The sequence below is a fragment of the Perca fluviatilis genome, chromosome 2 (genome assembly GCF_010015445.1).
Source record: "Perca fluviatilis chromosome 2, GENO_Pfluv_1.0, whole genome shotgun sequence".
NCBI lineage: Eukaryota > Metazoa > Chordata > Actinopteri > Perciformes > Percidae > Perca > Perca fluviatilis.
This window is the reverse complement of record NC_053113.1, coordinates 8,704,432-8,721,931: the sequence shown is the minus strand read 5'-3', so window position 1 is coordinate 8,721,931 and position 17,500 is coordinate 8,704,432. Positions and strand designations below refer to the sequence as shown.

The 17,500-nt window shown below is 43.6% G+C and overlaps 1 protein-coding gene and 1 pseudogene across 1 annotated transcript in view; one reads left to right on the top strand and one right to left on the bottom strand.

Annotated features, from left to right (window-relative positions):
* The window catches only part of LOC120543706, a 301,907-nt pseudogene that overhangs the window by 67,214 nt on the left and 217,193 nt on the right, over window positions 1–17,500 (bottom strand).
* The window catches only part of LOC120544569 (diacylglycerol kinase delta-like), a gene marked incomplete in the record, with an annotated part of 49,970 nt that overhangs the window by 20,112 nt on the left and 12,358 nt on the right, over window positions 1–17,500 (top strand). Inside the window, 9 exon segments of the mRNA XM_039778440.1 lie at window positions 2,308–2,416; window positions 7,105–7,244; window positions 8,133–8,217; window positions 9,961–10,055; window positions 10,305–10,404; window positions 14,119–14,256; window positions 14,259–14,412; window positions 14,633–14,788; window positions 15,995–16,123. Of these exon segments, the coding sequence (XP_039634374.1) occupies window positions 2,308–2,416; window positions 7,105–7,244; window positions 8,133–8,217; window positions 9,961–10,055; window positions 10,305–10,404; window positions 14,119–14,256; window positions 14,259–14,412; window positions 14,633–14,788; window positions 15,995–16,123 (1,106 nt within the window).

Below are 17,500 nucleotides of genomic sequence, written 5' to 3'. Positions count from 1 at the left end.
GCAGATTGTCGCCACATGAGCGAGAAGAGACAAGTTGCGCTTTCAATATGCGTTCGTGGGAGGGTCGTGGGGAAAGTGGGAGTTCCACCCAAAAGGTGGGAGGATAAGCGCAAAGTGCCCCTAATTATATATCCCGTGATATTTACAAAGACTGTCAGTAAGAGCGCCTCTATTCTGCGGGGAAATTCTCCTCCTCTTTTAAACCAGCCGCAGTCGAGTTTCCGTAGAACCTTTATGCCGCTGGTGAAATGGCAACAGCAATTTGAGCAAGACGAAGACATAGGCGAGGCTGAAAATATTTTTAACAGAAGAATCACACTTTGTCAGTGAACACAACATCATTTAGCATTACAGATCAAGCAGCCATAATATAATAATAATAATAATAATAATAATAATATAATATAGCAATATTAGAGTTACTGGAAGAAATCAAAGATGAAATTGAATCTCCCACTCAGCGTTCACATCCCATTCCAGCAGTTGTTAAACTCCTCGCTACATTACAAATATGGGCATCAGGATCATTTCAAACAGTCATTGCATCAGCAGTGGGAATATCGCAGTCTGCACTCAACCGTATCATAGCAACAGTACCGCTTGCTACAGCTACGGTCTAGTAGAAAGACGCTGATTGCCTGATGGGTGTCAGGGTTGTAATAATCACACCAACTGTGGAAGCATAGCGTGCGCTATTACCGAACTCGCATAAACGGACGCAGCGCAAACTGCGCTAGTGTTAGTAAATCTAGCCCTATGTGAGATTATGTGAGACTATATGAGACTATAAGAGACTATGTGAGACTATAAGAGACTATATGAGACTATATGAGACTATAAGAGACTATATGAGACTATAAGAGACTATATGAGACTATAAGAGACTATAAGAGACTATATGAGACTATGTGAGACTATGTGAGACTATGTGAGACTATGTGAGATTATGTGAGACTATATGAGACTATAAGAGACTATATGAGACTATAAGAGACTATGTGAGACTATAAGAGACTATGTGAGACTATAAGAGACTATGTGAGACTATAAGAGACTATAAGAGACTATGTGAGACTATAAGAGACTATATGAGACTATAAGAGACTATGTGAGACTATAAGAGACTATGTGAGCTATAAGAGCTATATGGACTATAAGAGACTATGTGGCTATAAAGACTATGTGAGACTATAAGAGACTATGTGAGCTATAAGAGACTATGTGAGACTATAAGAGACTATATGAGACTATAAGAGACTATATGAGCTATAAAGACTATGTGAGACTATGTGAGACTATAGTATGTGGTATAGAGACTATGTGAGACTATAAGAGACTATATGAGACTGTGGGCTAGATTTACTAACACTAAGCGCAGTTGGCGCCCCGTCCGTTTATGCGAAGTTCGGTAATAGCGCCGCGCTTGCTTCCACAGTTTCGTGTATTTATCAACCCTGACACCCATCAGGCAATCAGCGTCTTTTCTCCGCCCACTAGACCGCAGATTTCGCCTTGTAACGCGGACATGTTGCTATGATATGGCTGAGTGCAGACTGCGATATTCCCACTGCTGATGCTATGACTGTTTGAAATGATCCTGATGCCGAATATCTGTAATGTAGCGAGGAGTTTAACAACTGCTGGAATGGGATGTGAACGCTGAGTGGGAGATTCAATTTCATCTTTGATTTCTTCCAGTAACTCTAATATTGCTATATTATATTATTATTATTATTATTATTATTATTATTATTATTATTATTATTATAATATTATGGCTGCTTGATCTTAATTAAAATGATGTTTGTGTTCACTGACAAAGTGTGATTCTTCTGTTAAAAATATTTTCAGCCTCGCCCTATGTCTTCGTCTTGCTCAAATTGCTGTTGCCATTTCACCAGCGGCATAAAGGTCTAGAGGAAACTTCGACTGCGGCTGGTTTAAAGCGGCGTTAAGAGGTGGAGAATTTCCCCGCAGAATAGAGGCGCTCTTACTGACAGTCTTTGTAAATACCAGCGAATATATAATTAGGGGCACTTTGCTCTTATCCTCCCACCTTTTGGGTGGAACTCCCACTTTCCCCAAACGTTCAAACATATTGAAAGCGCAACTTGTCTCTTCTCGCTCATGTGGCGACAATCTAGATTTACCCAAGTGTCCCCTGTTTGTAAATAGCCCGCATCGGTTACGTCCGTCTTTGCGACCAATTAGCGCCTGGAAACAGGCGCAAACGGCTTGATAAATCTAGCCCTCTGTGTCTGATCTTTATGAATGTGATTGATCTAAAGATTAATGTGTGTTTCCCAGGCTGCGGTTGTTCCAGAAGTTTGATACGTTCAGGATCCTGGTGTGTGGAGGAGACGGCAGCGTTGGCTGGGTTCTTTCTGACATAGACACTCTCACACTGCACAAACAGGTACACACACACACACACACACACACACACACTCTCACACTGCACAAACACACACACACTCTCTCACACTGCACAAACAGGTACACACACACACACACACACACTGAACACACACACATACACACACATGTGCACAGTCCACAGAAAAAACACTAACACATTTGTGATTGTTCATACAATACACATACACATTCCACATACATACATTCCACACCAACATTCTTTATCATTCCATTTATTCATTTTTTTATTGATGTTGCAGTGCCAGCTGGGAGTTCTCCTGTAAACTAACATGTTGTTGTTGTTGATGTTGTTGTTGCAGTGCCAGTTGGGAGTTCTCCTGTGGCCTATTGCACAAAAGTAGAATAAAGAAATCCAGGATAAATGAAAAAGCGCAGCTTGACCTAGTGTGATCCACTCATCGCGGCTTAATCGGTTGCACGTTTGCCGAGCCAGGATAAGTAGGTGAAGCTATGTCAAGCCAGGAGTAGATAGCTGGGATAAGTGCACGTTCACGGATTTCTTAAATAGACCACGGTATCCATCACAGATTAACTGATGCAGAAATGGAGAAGACGTGTTCAGCATATGTTTCACCTGCTGAGCAGCAGCTTCTAATGGAAAGTTACGAAGAGGTGAAACATATAATTATCCCTTGTGTTGCCCTTTGGGTCCCAGTGACCCGAAGGGCAACACAAGGATTATGTACTTCCGTTTACTTTGTTGAGAATTGCTCTCTAAACAAGGGTTAATACAGCACCTTAGTTCTTGTTTGTACAGCATTTTGGTCAGCTTAAACTGTGTTTAAATGTGTTCTAGAAATAAACTTTACTTACTTACTTTACAAGAAACAGGGTTTAGAGAGCAATTCTCAACAAAGTAAAGGAAGTACATAATCCTTGTGTTGCCCGCGGTCACGGACGAAGGACAACACGAAGGGATAATATGCAAAAGGGAAATACGGCTGTTATCAAACGGCAAAAAGCCAGACAGAATAATAGCGGCACTGAATAATGCGATGGATTTTAAAAATCTACTCAGTCACCCATGTTTTAATTGCTTTAATATGCTTGTCTTATGTGTTGGTTTTATTGCTGTATCTGTTTTTATGCGTAAATGTGCTGGTTTTAGTGTAAAGTGTCTTTGAGTAGCCTGTAAAGCACTATATAAATAAAAAATTATAATTCTTGTTCCTGGGAAATTTATAAGGACTAGGCTTAATTTCAAAGCTTATTCATAGCGCGAATATGTTTTACAACCATATGCACAAATCTCCATAAGCTAGGTCTAATTCTAAATATCTTTATACAATTAATGTTCATACAGAACAAGCATGACTGGACAAAAACTAGAAAAGAAGTGAGTGACTTCAGTACATACTGTAAGCATATCTGTAAAACAATGTAGCCTGTTATTATTCATTTTTTTTTTTTTTTGGTTGTCTCTGACCGCAGGCGACAAAAAAAAAAAAAAAAAAAAAAAAAAAAAAAAAAAAAAAATACAATTTTTTTTTTTTTTTGGGATTTGGTTGGGGTTGTTTTGTTGTTTGTTTTTTTTTTGTTGTTATTTGTTTGGTGTTTGTGTTTTGTGGGGTGTGGGGGGGTGTGGGGCCCTCCCCCTGCTTGGGGGCTCGCGGCGCCGGGCACATTTCACGGGGACAGCAGCGGAGGAAAAGCCCATTTTCTCCGTATCGTCCCACTTTATAGCATTACCATCTCAACAACTGCAGTAGTAGGATTTAAATCAAACTCATGACAGCAATAGTGACAAGTAGTCTAATGCATGTTAATAAAATGAAGCGGAACACATTCAGAAGACAACGGAATAACTGTTAAACACGTTTATTTTGGATCAGAGCACTGTGATTTAACACATCAGACTCCAGGATTAATCTTAGCCTGGCTGTTAGCCTGCTCTGGACCAGGCTAGCTGCAAAGAATAAATCTCCATGGTTACTTGGCTGGGCTTAATTCAACCTGCTTTTGTGCAACCAAGTCCAAGCTAAATTCATCCAGGATAACCTGAATATCCTGGCTTAATCCCTTATCTTGGTTTTGTGCGATACCCCTCAGGACTGATCATTACCTCCAAACACACAGTCACCACTGTCTCCTCTCCTCCTGATTCCTCTGTAACTCACTGATATATCAACCCCTCCTCTCCTCTCAACCTCCCAGTAACAGCGACCAGTCAGACCATCTCTACACAGCAGCTGAGGAGGCCAGTAGTCAAACCTCTCTGGATGATCAGGATATGGATGATCCTCCTCCATTACATATGTCACCTTCCTGTTGTTGTTTATTCTTTGCAGCTAGTCTGCTCTGGAGCAGGCTAGCAGCAAAGAATAAATCTCCATGGTTACTTGGCTGGGCTTAATTCAACCTGCTTTTGTGCAACCAAGTCAAAGCTAAATTCATCCAGGATAACCTGAATATCCCGGCTTAATCCCTTATCTTGGTTTTGTGCAACACCCCTCAGGGAGTTCTCCTGTAAACTAACATGTTGTTGATGTTGATGTTGCAGTGCCAGCTGGGAGTTCTCCTGAGGCCCGTTCCAGAAAGCAGGTTTAGTGAAAACTCTGAGTTGGTTAACCCTGAGATGAGGGAAACTCTGGGTTTTCCGTTCCAGAAAGAGAGGTAACTTAACCTCAGAGTCAGTTACTATGGTAACTGAGTCTGTGAACCTAACCTGGTCGGGAGCAGGTTTTCTTCAAGAAACCTCGAGTTTCTCTCAGTCTCCTCCTCTCAGAGGAATTCATTTCCTCATTCATTCATTCAGTCTGTATCAGGCGCATTTTAATGCAGTTTGTTATCTGCATGAATAAAAAGACGTATTGGTTTATATTAGGCAGACTATAAACCGTGTCATGTCCTTTTGTTGACGATCCCGTTGATGAAAAAGCTGTATTAATTCACAGAGAGTTTACGTCGGTATTGATTCCCGACTATAGATGTATTTTCATTTCCACATAACCAATTTGAGAGGTATTTTTTATCACAGTCCATTAGATATGTAGATACCTTATCCGTCCTCATATCACTAACATCCACCATCGTCGACAGGCATTAACATCCCAGCAGATTCTTTGTGTCCATTACGTTTTCTTTATAACAGTGTAGCGGATCATACTGTAGCCTAATAGTGGGCTAAATAAGCCACTGTAGAGCCGTCCAAAAACTGTGACTTCCTGAAACGTTTTTTAAACGTCTTTGTAGTGTTCCCTGGAAACAAACCAGTGAGAGCCATAAAAAAGAAATAAATGATTATACATTAAAGTTCTGTTAATGATCATGGTGCTGCAGCCTCAGAATGGGATTAGTATAGTTTACTGTTTCGCCCGCAGGATTGCACCTGAATGAAATTATAATAAAATTCCAGTTTTCACCAGTAATATTATAAGTTTACTGTGATTAAATATGAAATTAATACACTGTTAATGCGTACGCATTGACTCAAGCAGCAATTTTCTCCCACACAAATTCTCTTTTGCAGCATCAGCCCATTGACATAGCCGCTGTCTTGCTTTTTTAACGAAATGCATGTTCAAACCAGGTTCAAACTCGCTGTTTGTGCGCATGAGTATTTCCGCCGACCCGTTTGTTTGTGGTTGTTACCATGGTGAATCGTAGAATCATGGCTCCATTCATACTGCCTTTTGTGCACGCGCGTAACCCTGAGCGAACATACTCCGAGTTGATTGAACCAACTCATATCAGCTGTTCTGGAACCGAAAACTCTGAGTTTCCATCTCAGGGTAAATCAACTCAGACATCAGGGTCAGACTCAGAGTTTGTTAAACCTTCTACCTGGAACGGACCCCTGTAAACTAACATGTTGTTGTTGTTGTTGTTGTTGTTGCAGTGCCAGCTGGGAGTTCTCCTGTAAACTAACATGTTGTTGATGTTGTTGTTGCAGTGCCAGCTGGGAGTTCTCCTGTAAACTAACATGTTGTTGTTGTTGTTGTTGTTGCAGTGCCAGCTGGGAGTTCTCCTGTAAACTAACATGTTGTTGATGTTGTTGTTGCAGTGCCAGCTGGGAGTTCTCCTGTAAACTAACATGTTGTTGTTGTTGTTGTTGCAGTGCCAGCTGGGAGTTCTCCTGTAAACTAACATGTTGTTGATGTTGTTGTTGCAGTGCCAGCTGGGAGTTCTCCTGTAAACTAACATGTTGTTGTTGTTGTTGTTGCAGTGCCAGCTGGGAGTTCTCCTGTAAACTAACATGTTGTTGTTGTTGATGTTGATGTTGTTGTTGCAGTGCCAGCTGGGAGTTCTCTCTGTAAACTAACATGTTGTTGATGTTGATGTTGTTGTTGCAGTGCCAGCTGGGAGTTCTCTCTGTAAACTAACATGTTGTTGATGTTGATGTTGTTGTTGCAGTGCCAGCTGGGAGTTCTCCTGTAAACTAACATGTTGTTGTTTGTTGTTGTTGTTGTTGTTGTTGTTGTTGTTGTTGTTGCAGTGCCAGCAGGGAGTTCTCCTGTAAACTAACATGTTGTTGTTTGTTGTTGTTGTTGTTGTTGTTGTTGTTGTTGCAGTGCCAGCAGGGAGTTCTCCTGTAAACTAACATGTTGTTGTTTTGTTGTTGTTGTTGTTGTTGTTGTTGCAGTGCCAGCTGGGGGTTCTCCTGTAAACTAACATGTTGTTGTTGTTGATGTGTATTGTTTACTGTTGTTGTTGTTGTTGTTGCAGTGCCAGCTGGGGGTTCTCCCTCTGGGGACGGGGAACGACCTGGCCCGGGTCCTGGGCTGGGGGGCCGCCTGCGACGACGACACACAGCTGCCCCAGATCCTGGAGAAACTGGAGAGGGCCAGCACCAAGATGTTAGACAGGTAACAGGGGGTGAGACAGGTAACTGGAGAGGCCAGCACCAAGATGTTAGACAGGTAACAGGGGGTGAGACAGGTAACTGGAGAGAGCCAGCACCAAGATGTTAGACAGGTAACAGGGGGTGAGACACGTAACTGGAGAGAGCCAGCACCAAGATGTTAGACAGGTAACAGGGGGTGAGACAGGTAACTGGAGAGAGCCAGCACCAAGATGTTAGACAGGTAACAGGGGGTGAGGCAGGTAACTGGAGAGAGCCAGCACCAAGATGTTAGACAGGTAACAGGGGGTGAGCTAACTGGTGTTGAGTAATGGAGAGGCCACCAAGTGTTAGACAGGTAACAGGGGGTGAGACAGGTAACTGGAGAGAGCCAGCACCAAGATGTTAGACAGGTAACAGGGGGTGAGACAGGTAACTGGTGTTAGACAGGTAACTGGTGTTAGACAGGTAACTGGAGAGGGCCAGCACCAAGATGTTAGACAGGTAACAGGGGTGAGACAGGTAACTGGTGTTAGACAGGTAACTGGAGAGAGCCAGCACCAAGATGTTAGACAGGTAACAGGGGGTGAGACAGGTAACTGGAGAGGGCCAGCACCAAGATGTTAGACAGGTAACAGGGGGTGAGACAGGTAACGGGTGTTAGACAGGTAACTGGAGAGAGCCAGCACCAAGATGTTAGACAGGTAACGGGGTGAGACAGGTAACTGGAGAGAGCCAGCACCAAGATGTTAGACAGGTAACGGGGTGAGACAGGCAACAATATAAAAGAGATTTTTAGGAGAGGAGCATCCAAAGAGCACCATATTATGGGACCTTTAACTTATTAAAAGTCTGAATATTCTGATGTTACTCTGACTGACAGACAGGTACCTGTCTCTCTCTCCTGATGCAGGTGGAGTATTATGGTCTATGAGACAAAATTTCCACGGCAACGTTCTGCATCCTCCGTCACCGAGGACTGCAGTGAGGACTCTGAGGTAACAGGAAGTCACATCCTGCTGTTTCCTGTCTCTCCTGTCCCCCCTCAAATCAATGTCTACAAGACTCACTAGACTCAATGTCTACAAGACTCACTAGACTCAGTGTTTATAAGACTCACTAGACTCAGTGTTTATAAGACTCACTAGACTCAGTGTCTACAAGACTCACTAGACTCAGTGTCTACAAGACTCACTAGACTCAGTGTCTACAAGACTTACTAGACTCAGTGTTTATAAGACTCACTAGACTCAGTGTCTACAAGACTCACTAGACTCAGTGTTTATAAGACTCACTAGACTCAGTGTCTACAAGACTCACTAGACTCAATGTCTACAAGACTCACTAGACTCAGTGTTTACAAGACTCACTAGACTCAGTGTCTACAAGACTCACTAGACTCAGTGTCTACAAGACTCACTAGACTCAGTGTTTACAAGACTCACTAGACTCAGTGTCTACAAGACTCACTAGACTCAGTGTCTACAAGACTCACTAGACTCAGTGTCTACAAGACTCACTAGACTCAATGTCTACAAGACTCACTAGACTCAGTGTCTACAAGACTCACTAGACTCAGTGTTTATAAGACTCACTAGACTCAGTGTTTATAAGACTCACTAGACTCAGTGTCTACAAGACTCACTAGACTCAGTGTCTACAAGACTCACTAGACTCAGTGTCTACAAGACTCACTAGACTCAGTGTCTACAAGACTCACTAGACTCAGTGTTTATAAGACTCACTAGACTCAGTGTCTACAAGACTTACTAGACTCAGTGTCTACAAGACTCACTAGACTCAGTGTCTACAAGACTTACTAGACTCAGTGTCTACAAGACTTACTAGACTCAATGTCTACAAGACTCACTAGACTCAGTGTCTACAAGACTTACTAGACTCAGTGTCTACAAGACTTACTAGACTCAATGTCTACAAGACTCACTAGACTCAGTGTTTACAAGACTCACTAGACTCAGTGTCTACAAGACTCACTAGACTCAGTGTCTACAAGACTCACTAGACTCAATGTCTACAAGACTCACTAGACTCAGTGTTTACAAGACTCACTAGACTCAATGTCTACAAGACTCACTAGACTCAGTGTTTACAAGACTCACTAGACTCAATGTTTACAAGACTCACTAGACTCAGTGTTTTTAAGACTCACTAGACTCAGTGTTTACAAGACTCACTAGACTCAGTGTTTTCAAGACTCACTAGACTCAGTGTTTACAAGACTCACTAGACTCAGTGTTTATAAGACTCACTAGACTCAGTGTTTACAAGACTCACTAGACTCAGTGTTTTCAAGACTCACTAGACTCAGTGTTTACAAGACTCACTAGACTCCATGTCTAGAAGACTCACTAGACTCAGTGTTTACAAGACTCACTAGACTCAGTGTTTACAAGACTCACTAGACTCAGTGTCTACAAGACTCACTAGACTCAGTGTTTACAAGACTCACTAGACTCAGTGTCTACAAGACTCACTAGACTCAGTGTTTACAAGACTCACTAGACTCGGTTTACAAGACTCACTAGACTCCATGTCTAGAAGACTTGAAACCAAGGCCTTTTTGTCGCCTTTTCACCTCCTTTTAAGCACTAGTGCCGGGTGATAGGACCCTCAATGTTTAAAAAAAGTGAAATATAAGTGAAAAGTGTTCCTGAGAGTCATTTGTAAAGTGACGGTGAAAGTATGTCATGTGATGGTGTGTCATGTGATCATGTGATCAGGTTCAGGAGATTCTGACCTATGAGGACTCGGTTGCTGCTCACCTGTCCAAGATCCTGACATCAGACCAGCACTCTGTCGTCATCTCCTCAGCCAAGTAGGACTGCCTGTCTCTCTCTCTGTCTGTCTGTCTGCCTGCCTGTCTGTCTGTCTGTCTCTGTCTGTCCTTCTGTCTGTCCCTCTGTCTGTCTTTCTGTCTGTCTGTTTGTATAAATATATATGAATAAATATCTTTCAGTTTCTCCTGTTTATTATAGAACTATTAATTTATATATGTGTGTGTGTGTGTGTGTGTGTGTGTGTGTGTGTGTGTGTGTGTTATCTGTGTGTGTGTGTGTGTGTCCAGGGTCCTGTGTGAGACGGTGAAGGACTTTGTTGCTCGGGTGGGTAAAGCGTACGAGAAGAACACAGAGAGTTCAGAGGAGTCCGAGAGCATGGCCAAGAAGGTAGTATTCATCCATTCATAACTATATTATTATTCACCCATTCATAAATATATTCATATTTTATAATCAGACAGAGAGCATGGCTAAAAAGGTCTCATTCACCCATTCATAACTATATTCATATATCTTATAATCAGTTAGAGATAGGGCTGGGCGATATGGCTGAAAACTCTATCACAATATAAGTGTTTCATATCGGTCGATATCGATAATTATTGATATTTTTTATGACCTATGTAAAATAAGGACCAGGAGAATAATATAGTAAATTTAAACATTTTTATTTTAAACTTCACCTTCCTCTGATTAGAATCCCCTCAGTTATAAAAGCAGAAATGTCAACACAACCATGGAAACACTCAATTAAAATGTAAACATAGGTCTAAAATCCCAATGAACACTTAACAATTATCTCTTAACATTAAGGTGCAACATTAAAGAATAACATTACATTACATGTCATTTAGCTGACGCTTTTATCCAAAGCGACTTACAATTGCTACATATGTCAGAGGTCGCACGCCTCTGGAGCAACTAGGGGTTAGGTGCCTTGCTCAGGGACACATTGGTTGATGTATCTCAGTGGGAATCTAACCCAGATCTCCCACACCAAAGGTATGTGTCATATCCACTGGGCCACCACCTCCCTAATAAGTAAGAAATGCTTCATAAAGTGTCATAAAATAGAGCAGTGTTAAATATAAGAAACCTGAAACCTGAGAAGAACTGTTTTCTGCAGGTTTAGTGCTAGTTTGGTAACCTGGTGCTCAGCATGTCTGCCTCCGTTATGTCTTTGTAGCGTTTAGTAAGGCGCTGATGCAGAGTACCTCTCCATGGCGCTGATGCAGAGTACCTCTCCATGGCACTGGTGCAGAGTACCTCTCCATGGCGCTGGTGCAGAGTACCTCTCCATGGCACTGGTGCAGAGTACCTCTCCATGGCGCTGATGCAGAGTACCTCTCCATGGCACTGGTGCAGAGTACCTCTCCATGGCGCTGGTGCAGAGTACCTCTCCATGGCACTGGTGCAGAGTACCTCTCCATGGCGCTGATGCAGAGTACCTCTCCATGGCACTGGTGCAGAGTACCTCTCCATGGCGCTGATGCAGAGTACCTCTCCATGGTACTGTTGCAGAGTACCTCTCCGTGGTGCTGTAAGTACCTCTCGGTACCGTTTGCACCTCTCCATGGTACTGTTGCAGAGTACCTCTCCATGGTACTGGTGCAGAGTACCTCTCCGTGGTACTGTTGCAGAGTACCTCTCCATGGTACTGTTGCAGAGTACCTCTCCGTGGTACTGTTGCAGAGTACCTCTCCGTGGCGCTGATGCAGAGTACCTCTCCGTGGTACTGTTGCAGAGTACCTCTCCGTGGTACTGGTGCAGAGTACTTTGGCGCTGATGCAGAGTACCTCTCCGTGGTACTGGTGCAGAGTACCTCTGCGGGGCTGATGCAGGTATACCTCTCCGTGGCACTGTTGCAGAGTACCTCTGCGGTGCTGGTGCAGAGTACCTTCCCGCGGGCGCTGATGCAGAGTACCTCTTCGGCGCGCTGTGTGCGCAGAGTACCTCCGGTACTGCTGCAGAGCACCTCTCCATGGTACTGGTGCAGAGTACCTCCGTGGCGCTGGTGCAGAGTACCTCTCCATGGCCTTGGTGCAGAGTACCTCTCCGTGGCGCTGGTGCAGAGTACCTCTCCATGGTACTGGTGCAGAGTACCTCTCCATGGCGCTGATGCAGAGTACCTCTCCATGGTACTGGTGCAGAGTACCTCTCCGTGGTGCTGGTGCAGAGTACCTCTCCATGGCGCTGATGCAGAGTACCTCTCCATGGTACTGGTGCAGAATACCTCTCCATGGCGCTGATGCAGAGTAACCTCTCCATGGCGGAGTGAGTAATTTCCGGCCAGTAAGCTTCGGCGTAAGATTAGCTGGGGTTTTCCATGTGGGTACTCCATGGGCTGAAGGCAGAATACTCTCCATGGCACGCTGATGCAGTGTACCTCCTGCAGCTGGGAGGTATTTCCAGCTGAAGCAGAGACTCTCCATGGCGCTGCAAGTACCTCTCCATGGCTTGTGAAGAGTACTCTCCATGGCGGCTGAAGCAGTGTACCTCTCCATGGTGCTCTGCTGTTAGTAGCGTTTAGTAAGGTGCTGGTACAGAGTACCATCACCTCTGCGTTGGCGGCAGAGTACCCCGCCATGGGGCGGCAGAGTATCTCTCCATGGTGCTGATGCAGAGGTTATGGGACGTCACCTCCATGGTGCTGGTGCAGAGTACCTCTCCATGGTGCTGAAGCAGAGACTTCCATGTGCTTTGCTGTGCGGTTGCGTGTAGCAGCTGCAGTGTTGTTGGACGTGTTGGCTACGCACGTCCGCCGTAGTTGGTGGCTAGCGGCTAAGGTGGTCAAACAAGTCTGTGGTATTACCAGTGTTGGTGGGGACGACGTGGGGAGGACGTGGGAGACGACGGTCTGACGACATTGGTCCGACTACGGTCAGACTTATAAAATCCCCAAAACTGCCATACTGACTTTTCCTGTTTTATCAACAATCTCCTCGCTCGCTGCTGCACTCACTTTCCACTTATCACTCCACGCCGCCGGTTCTGTTATTGAAGAACACGAGACAGAGATGTCTCGTGTTCTTCAATAACAGATACTGTTACATGATTGGCTGTAGGGAGTGCCTACGTTGCTAGGTTACCAGAGAGCGAGTGCCTTTGTTCATGCAACCAAACTTGCTTCACAACCTCTGGTTTCTTCTGATGAAGGAAAACAAGTTATCGAACGTTTTATCGACCGCATTTTCTATTGATATTGATTACGTGTCTGTCGCGAGACATATCGTTATCGCCCAGCCCTAGTCAGAGACCATGGCCAAGAAGGTAATATATAATATTATAATAATAATAATGAATTGAATTAGAGCTGGGCCATATGGAGAAAATCAGATATCACGATATTTTTGACCAAATACCTCGATATCGATACCACAACGATACTCTAGTGTTGACTATCGGTGCTTTCACAAAATATTTACACAATGAGAGTTTAGATGAATAATCATCAGTAATGTGGATATAATGACTGAGATGGTAAAGGTGAATAATAGAACAGATACAGTCTGGTGAGGTCAGAAAGTACATCACTTTACTGTAATACAGCCTTTAACACCAGGAACAGACACTTATGTCTCATATCACGATATCGATATAATATCCATATATTGGCCAGCTTTAAATTGAATTTATATATATATATATATATATATATATATATATATATAAATATATTGGCCAGCTTTAAATTTGATTATATATAGCGTATATATATATCTCTATATATATATACATATATCTATCTATATATGTATCCATATATATATATATCTATATACTTTCTCTTTTTGTATCTATTTCTCTATATATATATATATCTATATAGTATATTGTATCTCTCTATATGTACCTTTTATATATATACTTTTATCTCTCTCTCTGTACCTGTCTCTCTCTATGTGTACCTGTCTCTCTCTGTACCTGTCTCTCTCTCTGTGTACCTGTCTCTCTCTCTGTACCTGTCTCTCTCTCTGTCTACCTGTCTCTCTCTCTCTGTACCTGTCTCTCTCTCTGTACCTGTCTCTCTCTCTGTCTGCCTGTCTCTCTTTCTGTACCTGTCTCTCACCCTCTTTGTACCTGTCTCTCTGTGTGTCCCAGTGCTGTGTGCTGAAGGAGAAGCTGGACTCTCTCCTCCAGACTCTGAACCAGGAGGCCCAGGCCTCCACGCTGCCGGCTCCCCCCCCCACCATCGCCGAGGAGCAGGAGGAGGCCGAGGGGGTCGCCATGAAAACCTCTCCTCCTCCTCTTCATCACCATCATCATCACCATCATCATCATCATCATCACACCCCCCTCCACCAGCCGCCATCTTTAAACCCAGAGAGCAGCTGATGCTGAGAGCCAACAGTCTGAAGAAAGCCATCAGACAGATCATCGAACACACCGAGAGAGGTATAGACAGACAGACAGGTAGACAGACAGACAGGCAGAGAGACAGACAGACAAAAGTTGAATGTTTTTTAGAAAAAAAGTTGAGAAAAAAAAAATAATAATGTTGATAAATTTGACAACTGATGGTGAAAGTGTGTGTGTTTGTGTGTGTGTGTGTGTGTGTGTGTGACTGACCTGTGTGTGTGTGTTTGTGTGTGTATCTCTGTGTGTGTGTGTGTAGCGGTAGATGAGCAGAATGCTCAGACCCAGCAGCATCAGCAGCTGTTCTCTCCTCTCGGTGCTGAGGAAGACGAGGGTCTGCCAGAGGAGGAAGAGGAGGAGGACAAGGTCTCTCTGCAGTCGTCCTACAGCACCAAGCAACGCAGCACACGCAGAGGTTAGTTACACACACACAAACACACACACACACAGAGGTCAGTCAAACACACACACACACAGGTCAGTCACACACACACACACAGCTAGCAGGGGTCACACACACACACACACACACACACAGGTGTAGGTGCCAGCCACACACACACAAACACACACACACAGGTCAGGTCACACACACACACACAAACACACACACACAGGGCGTCACACACACACCGCAACACAACACACAGGTCAGTCACACACACACACACACACACACACACACACAACAAACAGGTCGGGTCTCACACACACACACACACACACACACACAGGTCAGTCACACACACACACACAAACACACACACACAGGTCAGTCACACACACACACACACCACACACACACACACAAACACACACATAGGTACACACACACACACACACACACAGAGGTCAGTCACACAGGAACACACTGGAAGCTGTTCAGATCAATAACAGACAAATGTCTTGTGTATATATAACAGTCCCTCCAGAAAAACACCTTTATGCGATCTGATAATCAGCCAAAGTCCGCATATTTATGCGGGGGGGGGGGGGCACTTTCGGCGCGTATATTGCCGATTTCCACGCAAAATATTTGGGGCTTGTCGGATTTATCCATAATCAAGGGGATTAGATCAGCAATGTTTTGGAAGGACTGATTTATAATTCATAATTTGCCCTTAATTGCGAGTGAACTATGGACAATCATGAGATTGATCTGTCTGTCTCTCTCTCTGTCTCTCTCTCTGTCTGTCTCTCTCTCTCTGTCTGTCTGTCTGTCTCTCTGTCTGTCTCTCTCTCTCTGTCTGCCTGTCTGTCTCTCTGTCTGTCTCTCTCTCTCTGTCTCTCTCTCTGTCTGCCTGTCTGTCTCTTTCTCTCTGTCTGTCTGTCTGTCTCTGCCTGTCTGTCTCTCTGCCTGTCTCTCTGCCTGTATGTCTCTCTGCCTGCCTGTCTGTCTCTCTGTCTGCCTGCCTGTCTGTCACTCTTTCTGCCTGTCTGCCTGCCTGTCTGTCTGTCTGTCTGTCTGCCTGCCTTTCTCTCTCTCCGTCTGTCTCTCTCTGTCTGCCTGTCTCTCTGTCTGTCTGTCTGTCTGCCTGCCTGCCTGCCTGTCTCTCTCTCTGTCTGCCTGCCTGCCTGCCTGCCTGCCTGTCTGTCTGTCTGTCTGTCTGTCTGTCTCTAGTCACTAAGACTCCGTGTGAGAGGCTGATCAGTAAAGGCGGCCTATCACTGGGCAGCTCTGCGTCACTTCCTCTCCAGACAGGAAGTAGGGAGAACATGCCCATGCTGAACACAAAGATCCTCTATCCAGGTAATACCTTCTTCAGTTAGTGATTTCATCAGTCAGTTAGTGATGTCATCAGTCAGAGAGATGATGTCATCAGTCAGAGAGATGATGTCTTCAGTCAGAGAGATGATCCAGGGCTAAATGGAGAGAACAAGGGGAAAAGAATACTGCTCATTTCTTCGGTCTTGAAAGAAGGAGCCAACAAAGAAATAAAATAAATGTTTTGATGATCAGTAATACAGAATGCTCTGACTCAAAACCAATAGATGAAAACATGTATGATTTCTTCTACTCTTCATCCTCTTCAAAGGAGGAGTCATCATCATTTCTGGGAAGCGTTACACAACATATACCTCAACATTGAGGAGGGGTTATTTACCACCCTAAAGGAATGTATTAAACACAACAAGTTACTAGCAACTATGAAACCATTCACAATAACAGTAGACTGGTCCATTCACAATAACATTAGACTGGTCCATTCACAATACATCAGACTGGTCCATTCACAATAACATTAGACTGGTCCATTCACAATGACATCAGACTGGTCCATTCACAATGACATCAGACTGGTCCATTCACAATAACATTAGACTGGTCCATTCACAATGACATCAGACTGGTCCATTCACAATAACATCAGACTGGTCCATTCACAATAACATTAGACTGGTCCATTCACAATAACATTAGACTGGTCCATTCACAATAACATGTCACTAGACTGGTCCATTCACAATAACATTGACTGGTACCATTCACAATAACATCAGACTGGTCCATTCACAATAACATCAGACTGGTCCATTCACAATAACATTAGACTGGTCCATTCACAATGACATTAGACTGGTCCATTCACAATAACGACTAGTTTCATTGGTCCATTCACAATAACATTAGACTCGTCCATTCACAATACCATAGACTGGTCCATTCACAATAACATTAGACTGGTCCATTCACACAACATTAGACTGGTCCATTCACAATAACATCAGACTGGTCCATTCACAATAACATTAGACTGGTCCATTCACAATAACATTAGACTGGTCCATTCACAATAACATTAGACTGGTCCATTCACAATAACATTAGACTGGTCCATTCACAATAACATTAGACTGGTCCATTCACAATAACATTAGACTGGTCCATTCACAATAACATTAGACTGGTCCATTCACAATAACATTAGACTGGTCCATTCACAATAACATTAGACTGGTCCATTCAATAATAACATCAGACTGGTCCATTCAATATAACATAGACTGGTCCATTCACAATAACATTAGACTGGTCCATTCACAATAACATTAGACTGGTCCATTCACAAAACATTAGACTCGTCCATTCACAATAACATTAGACTGGTCCATTCACATACAATAG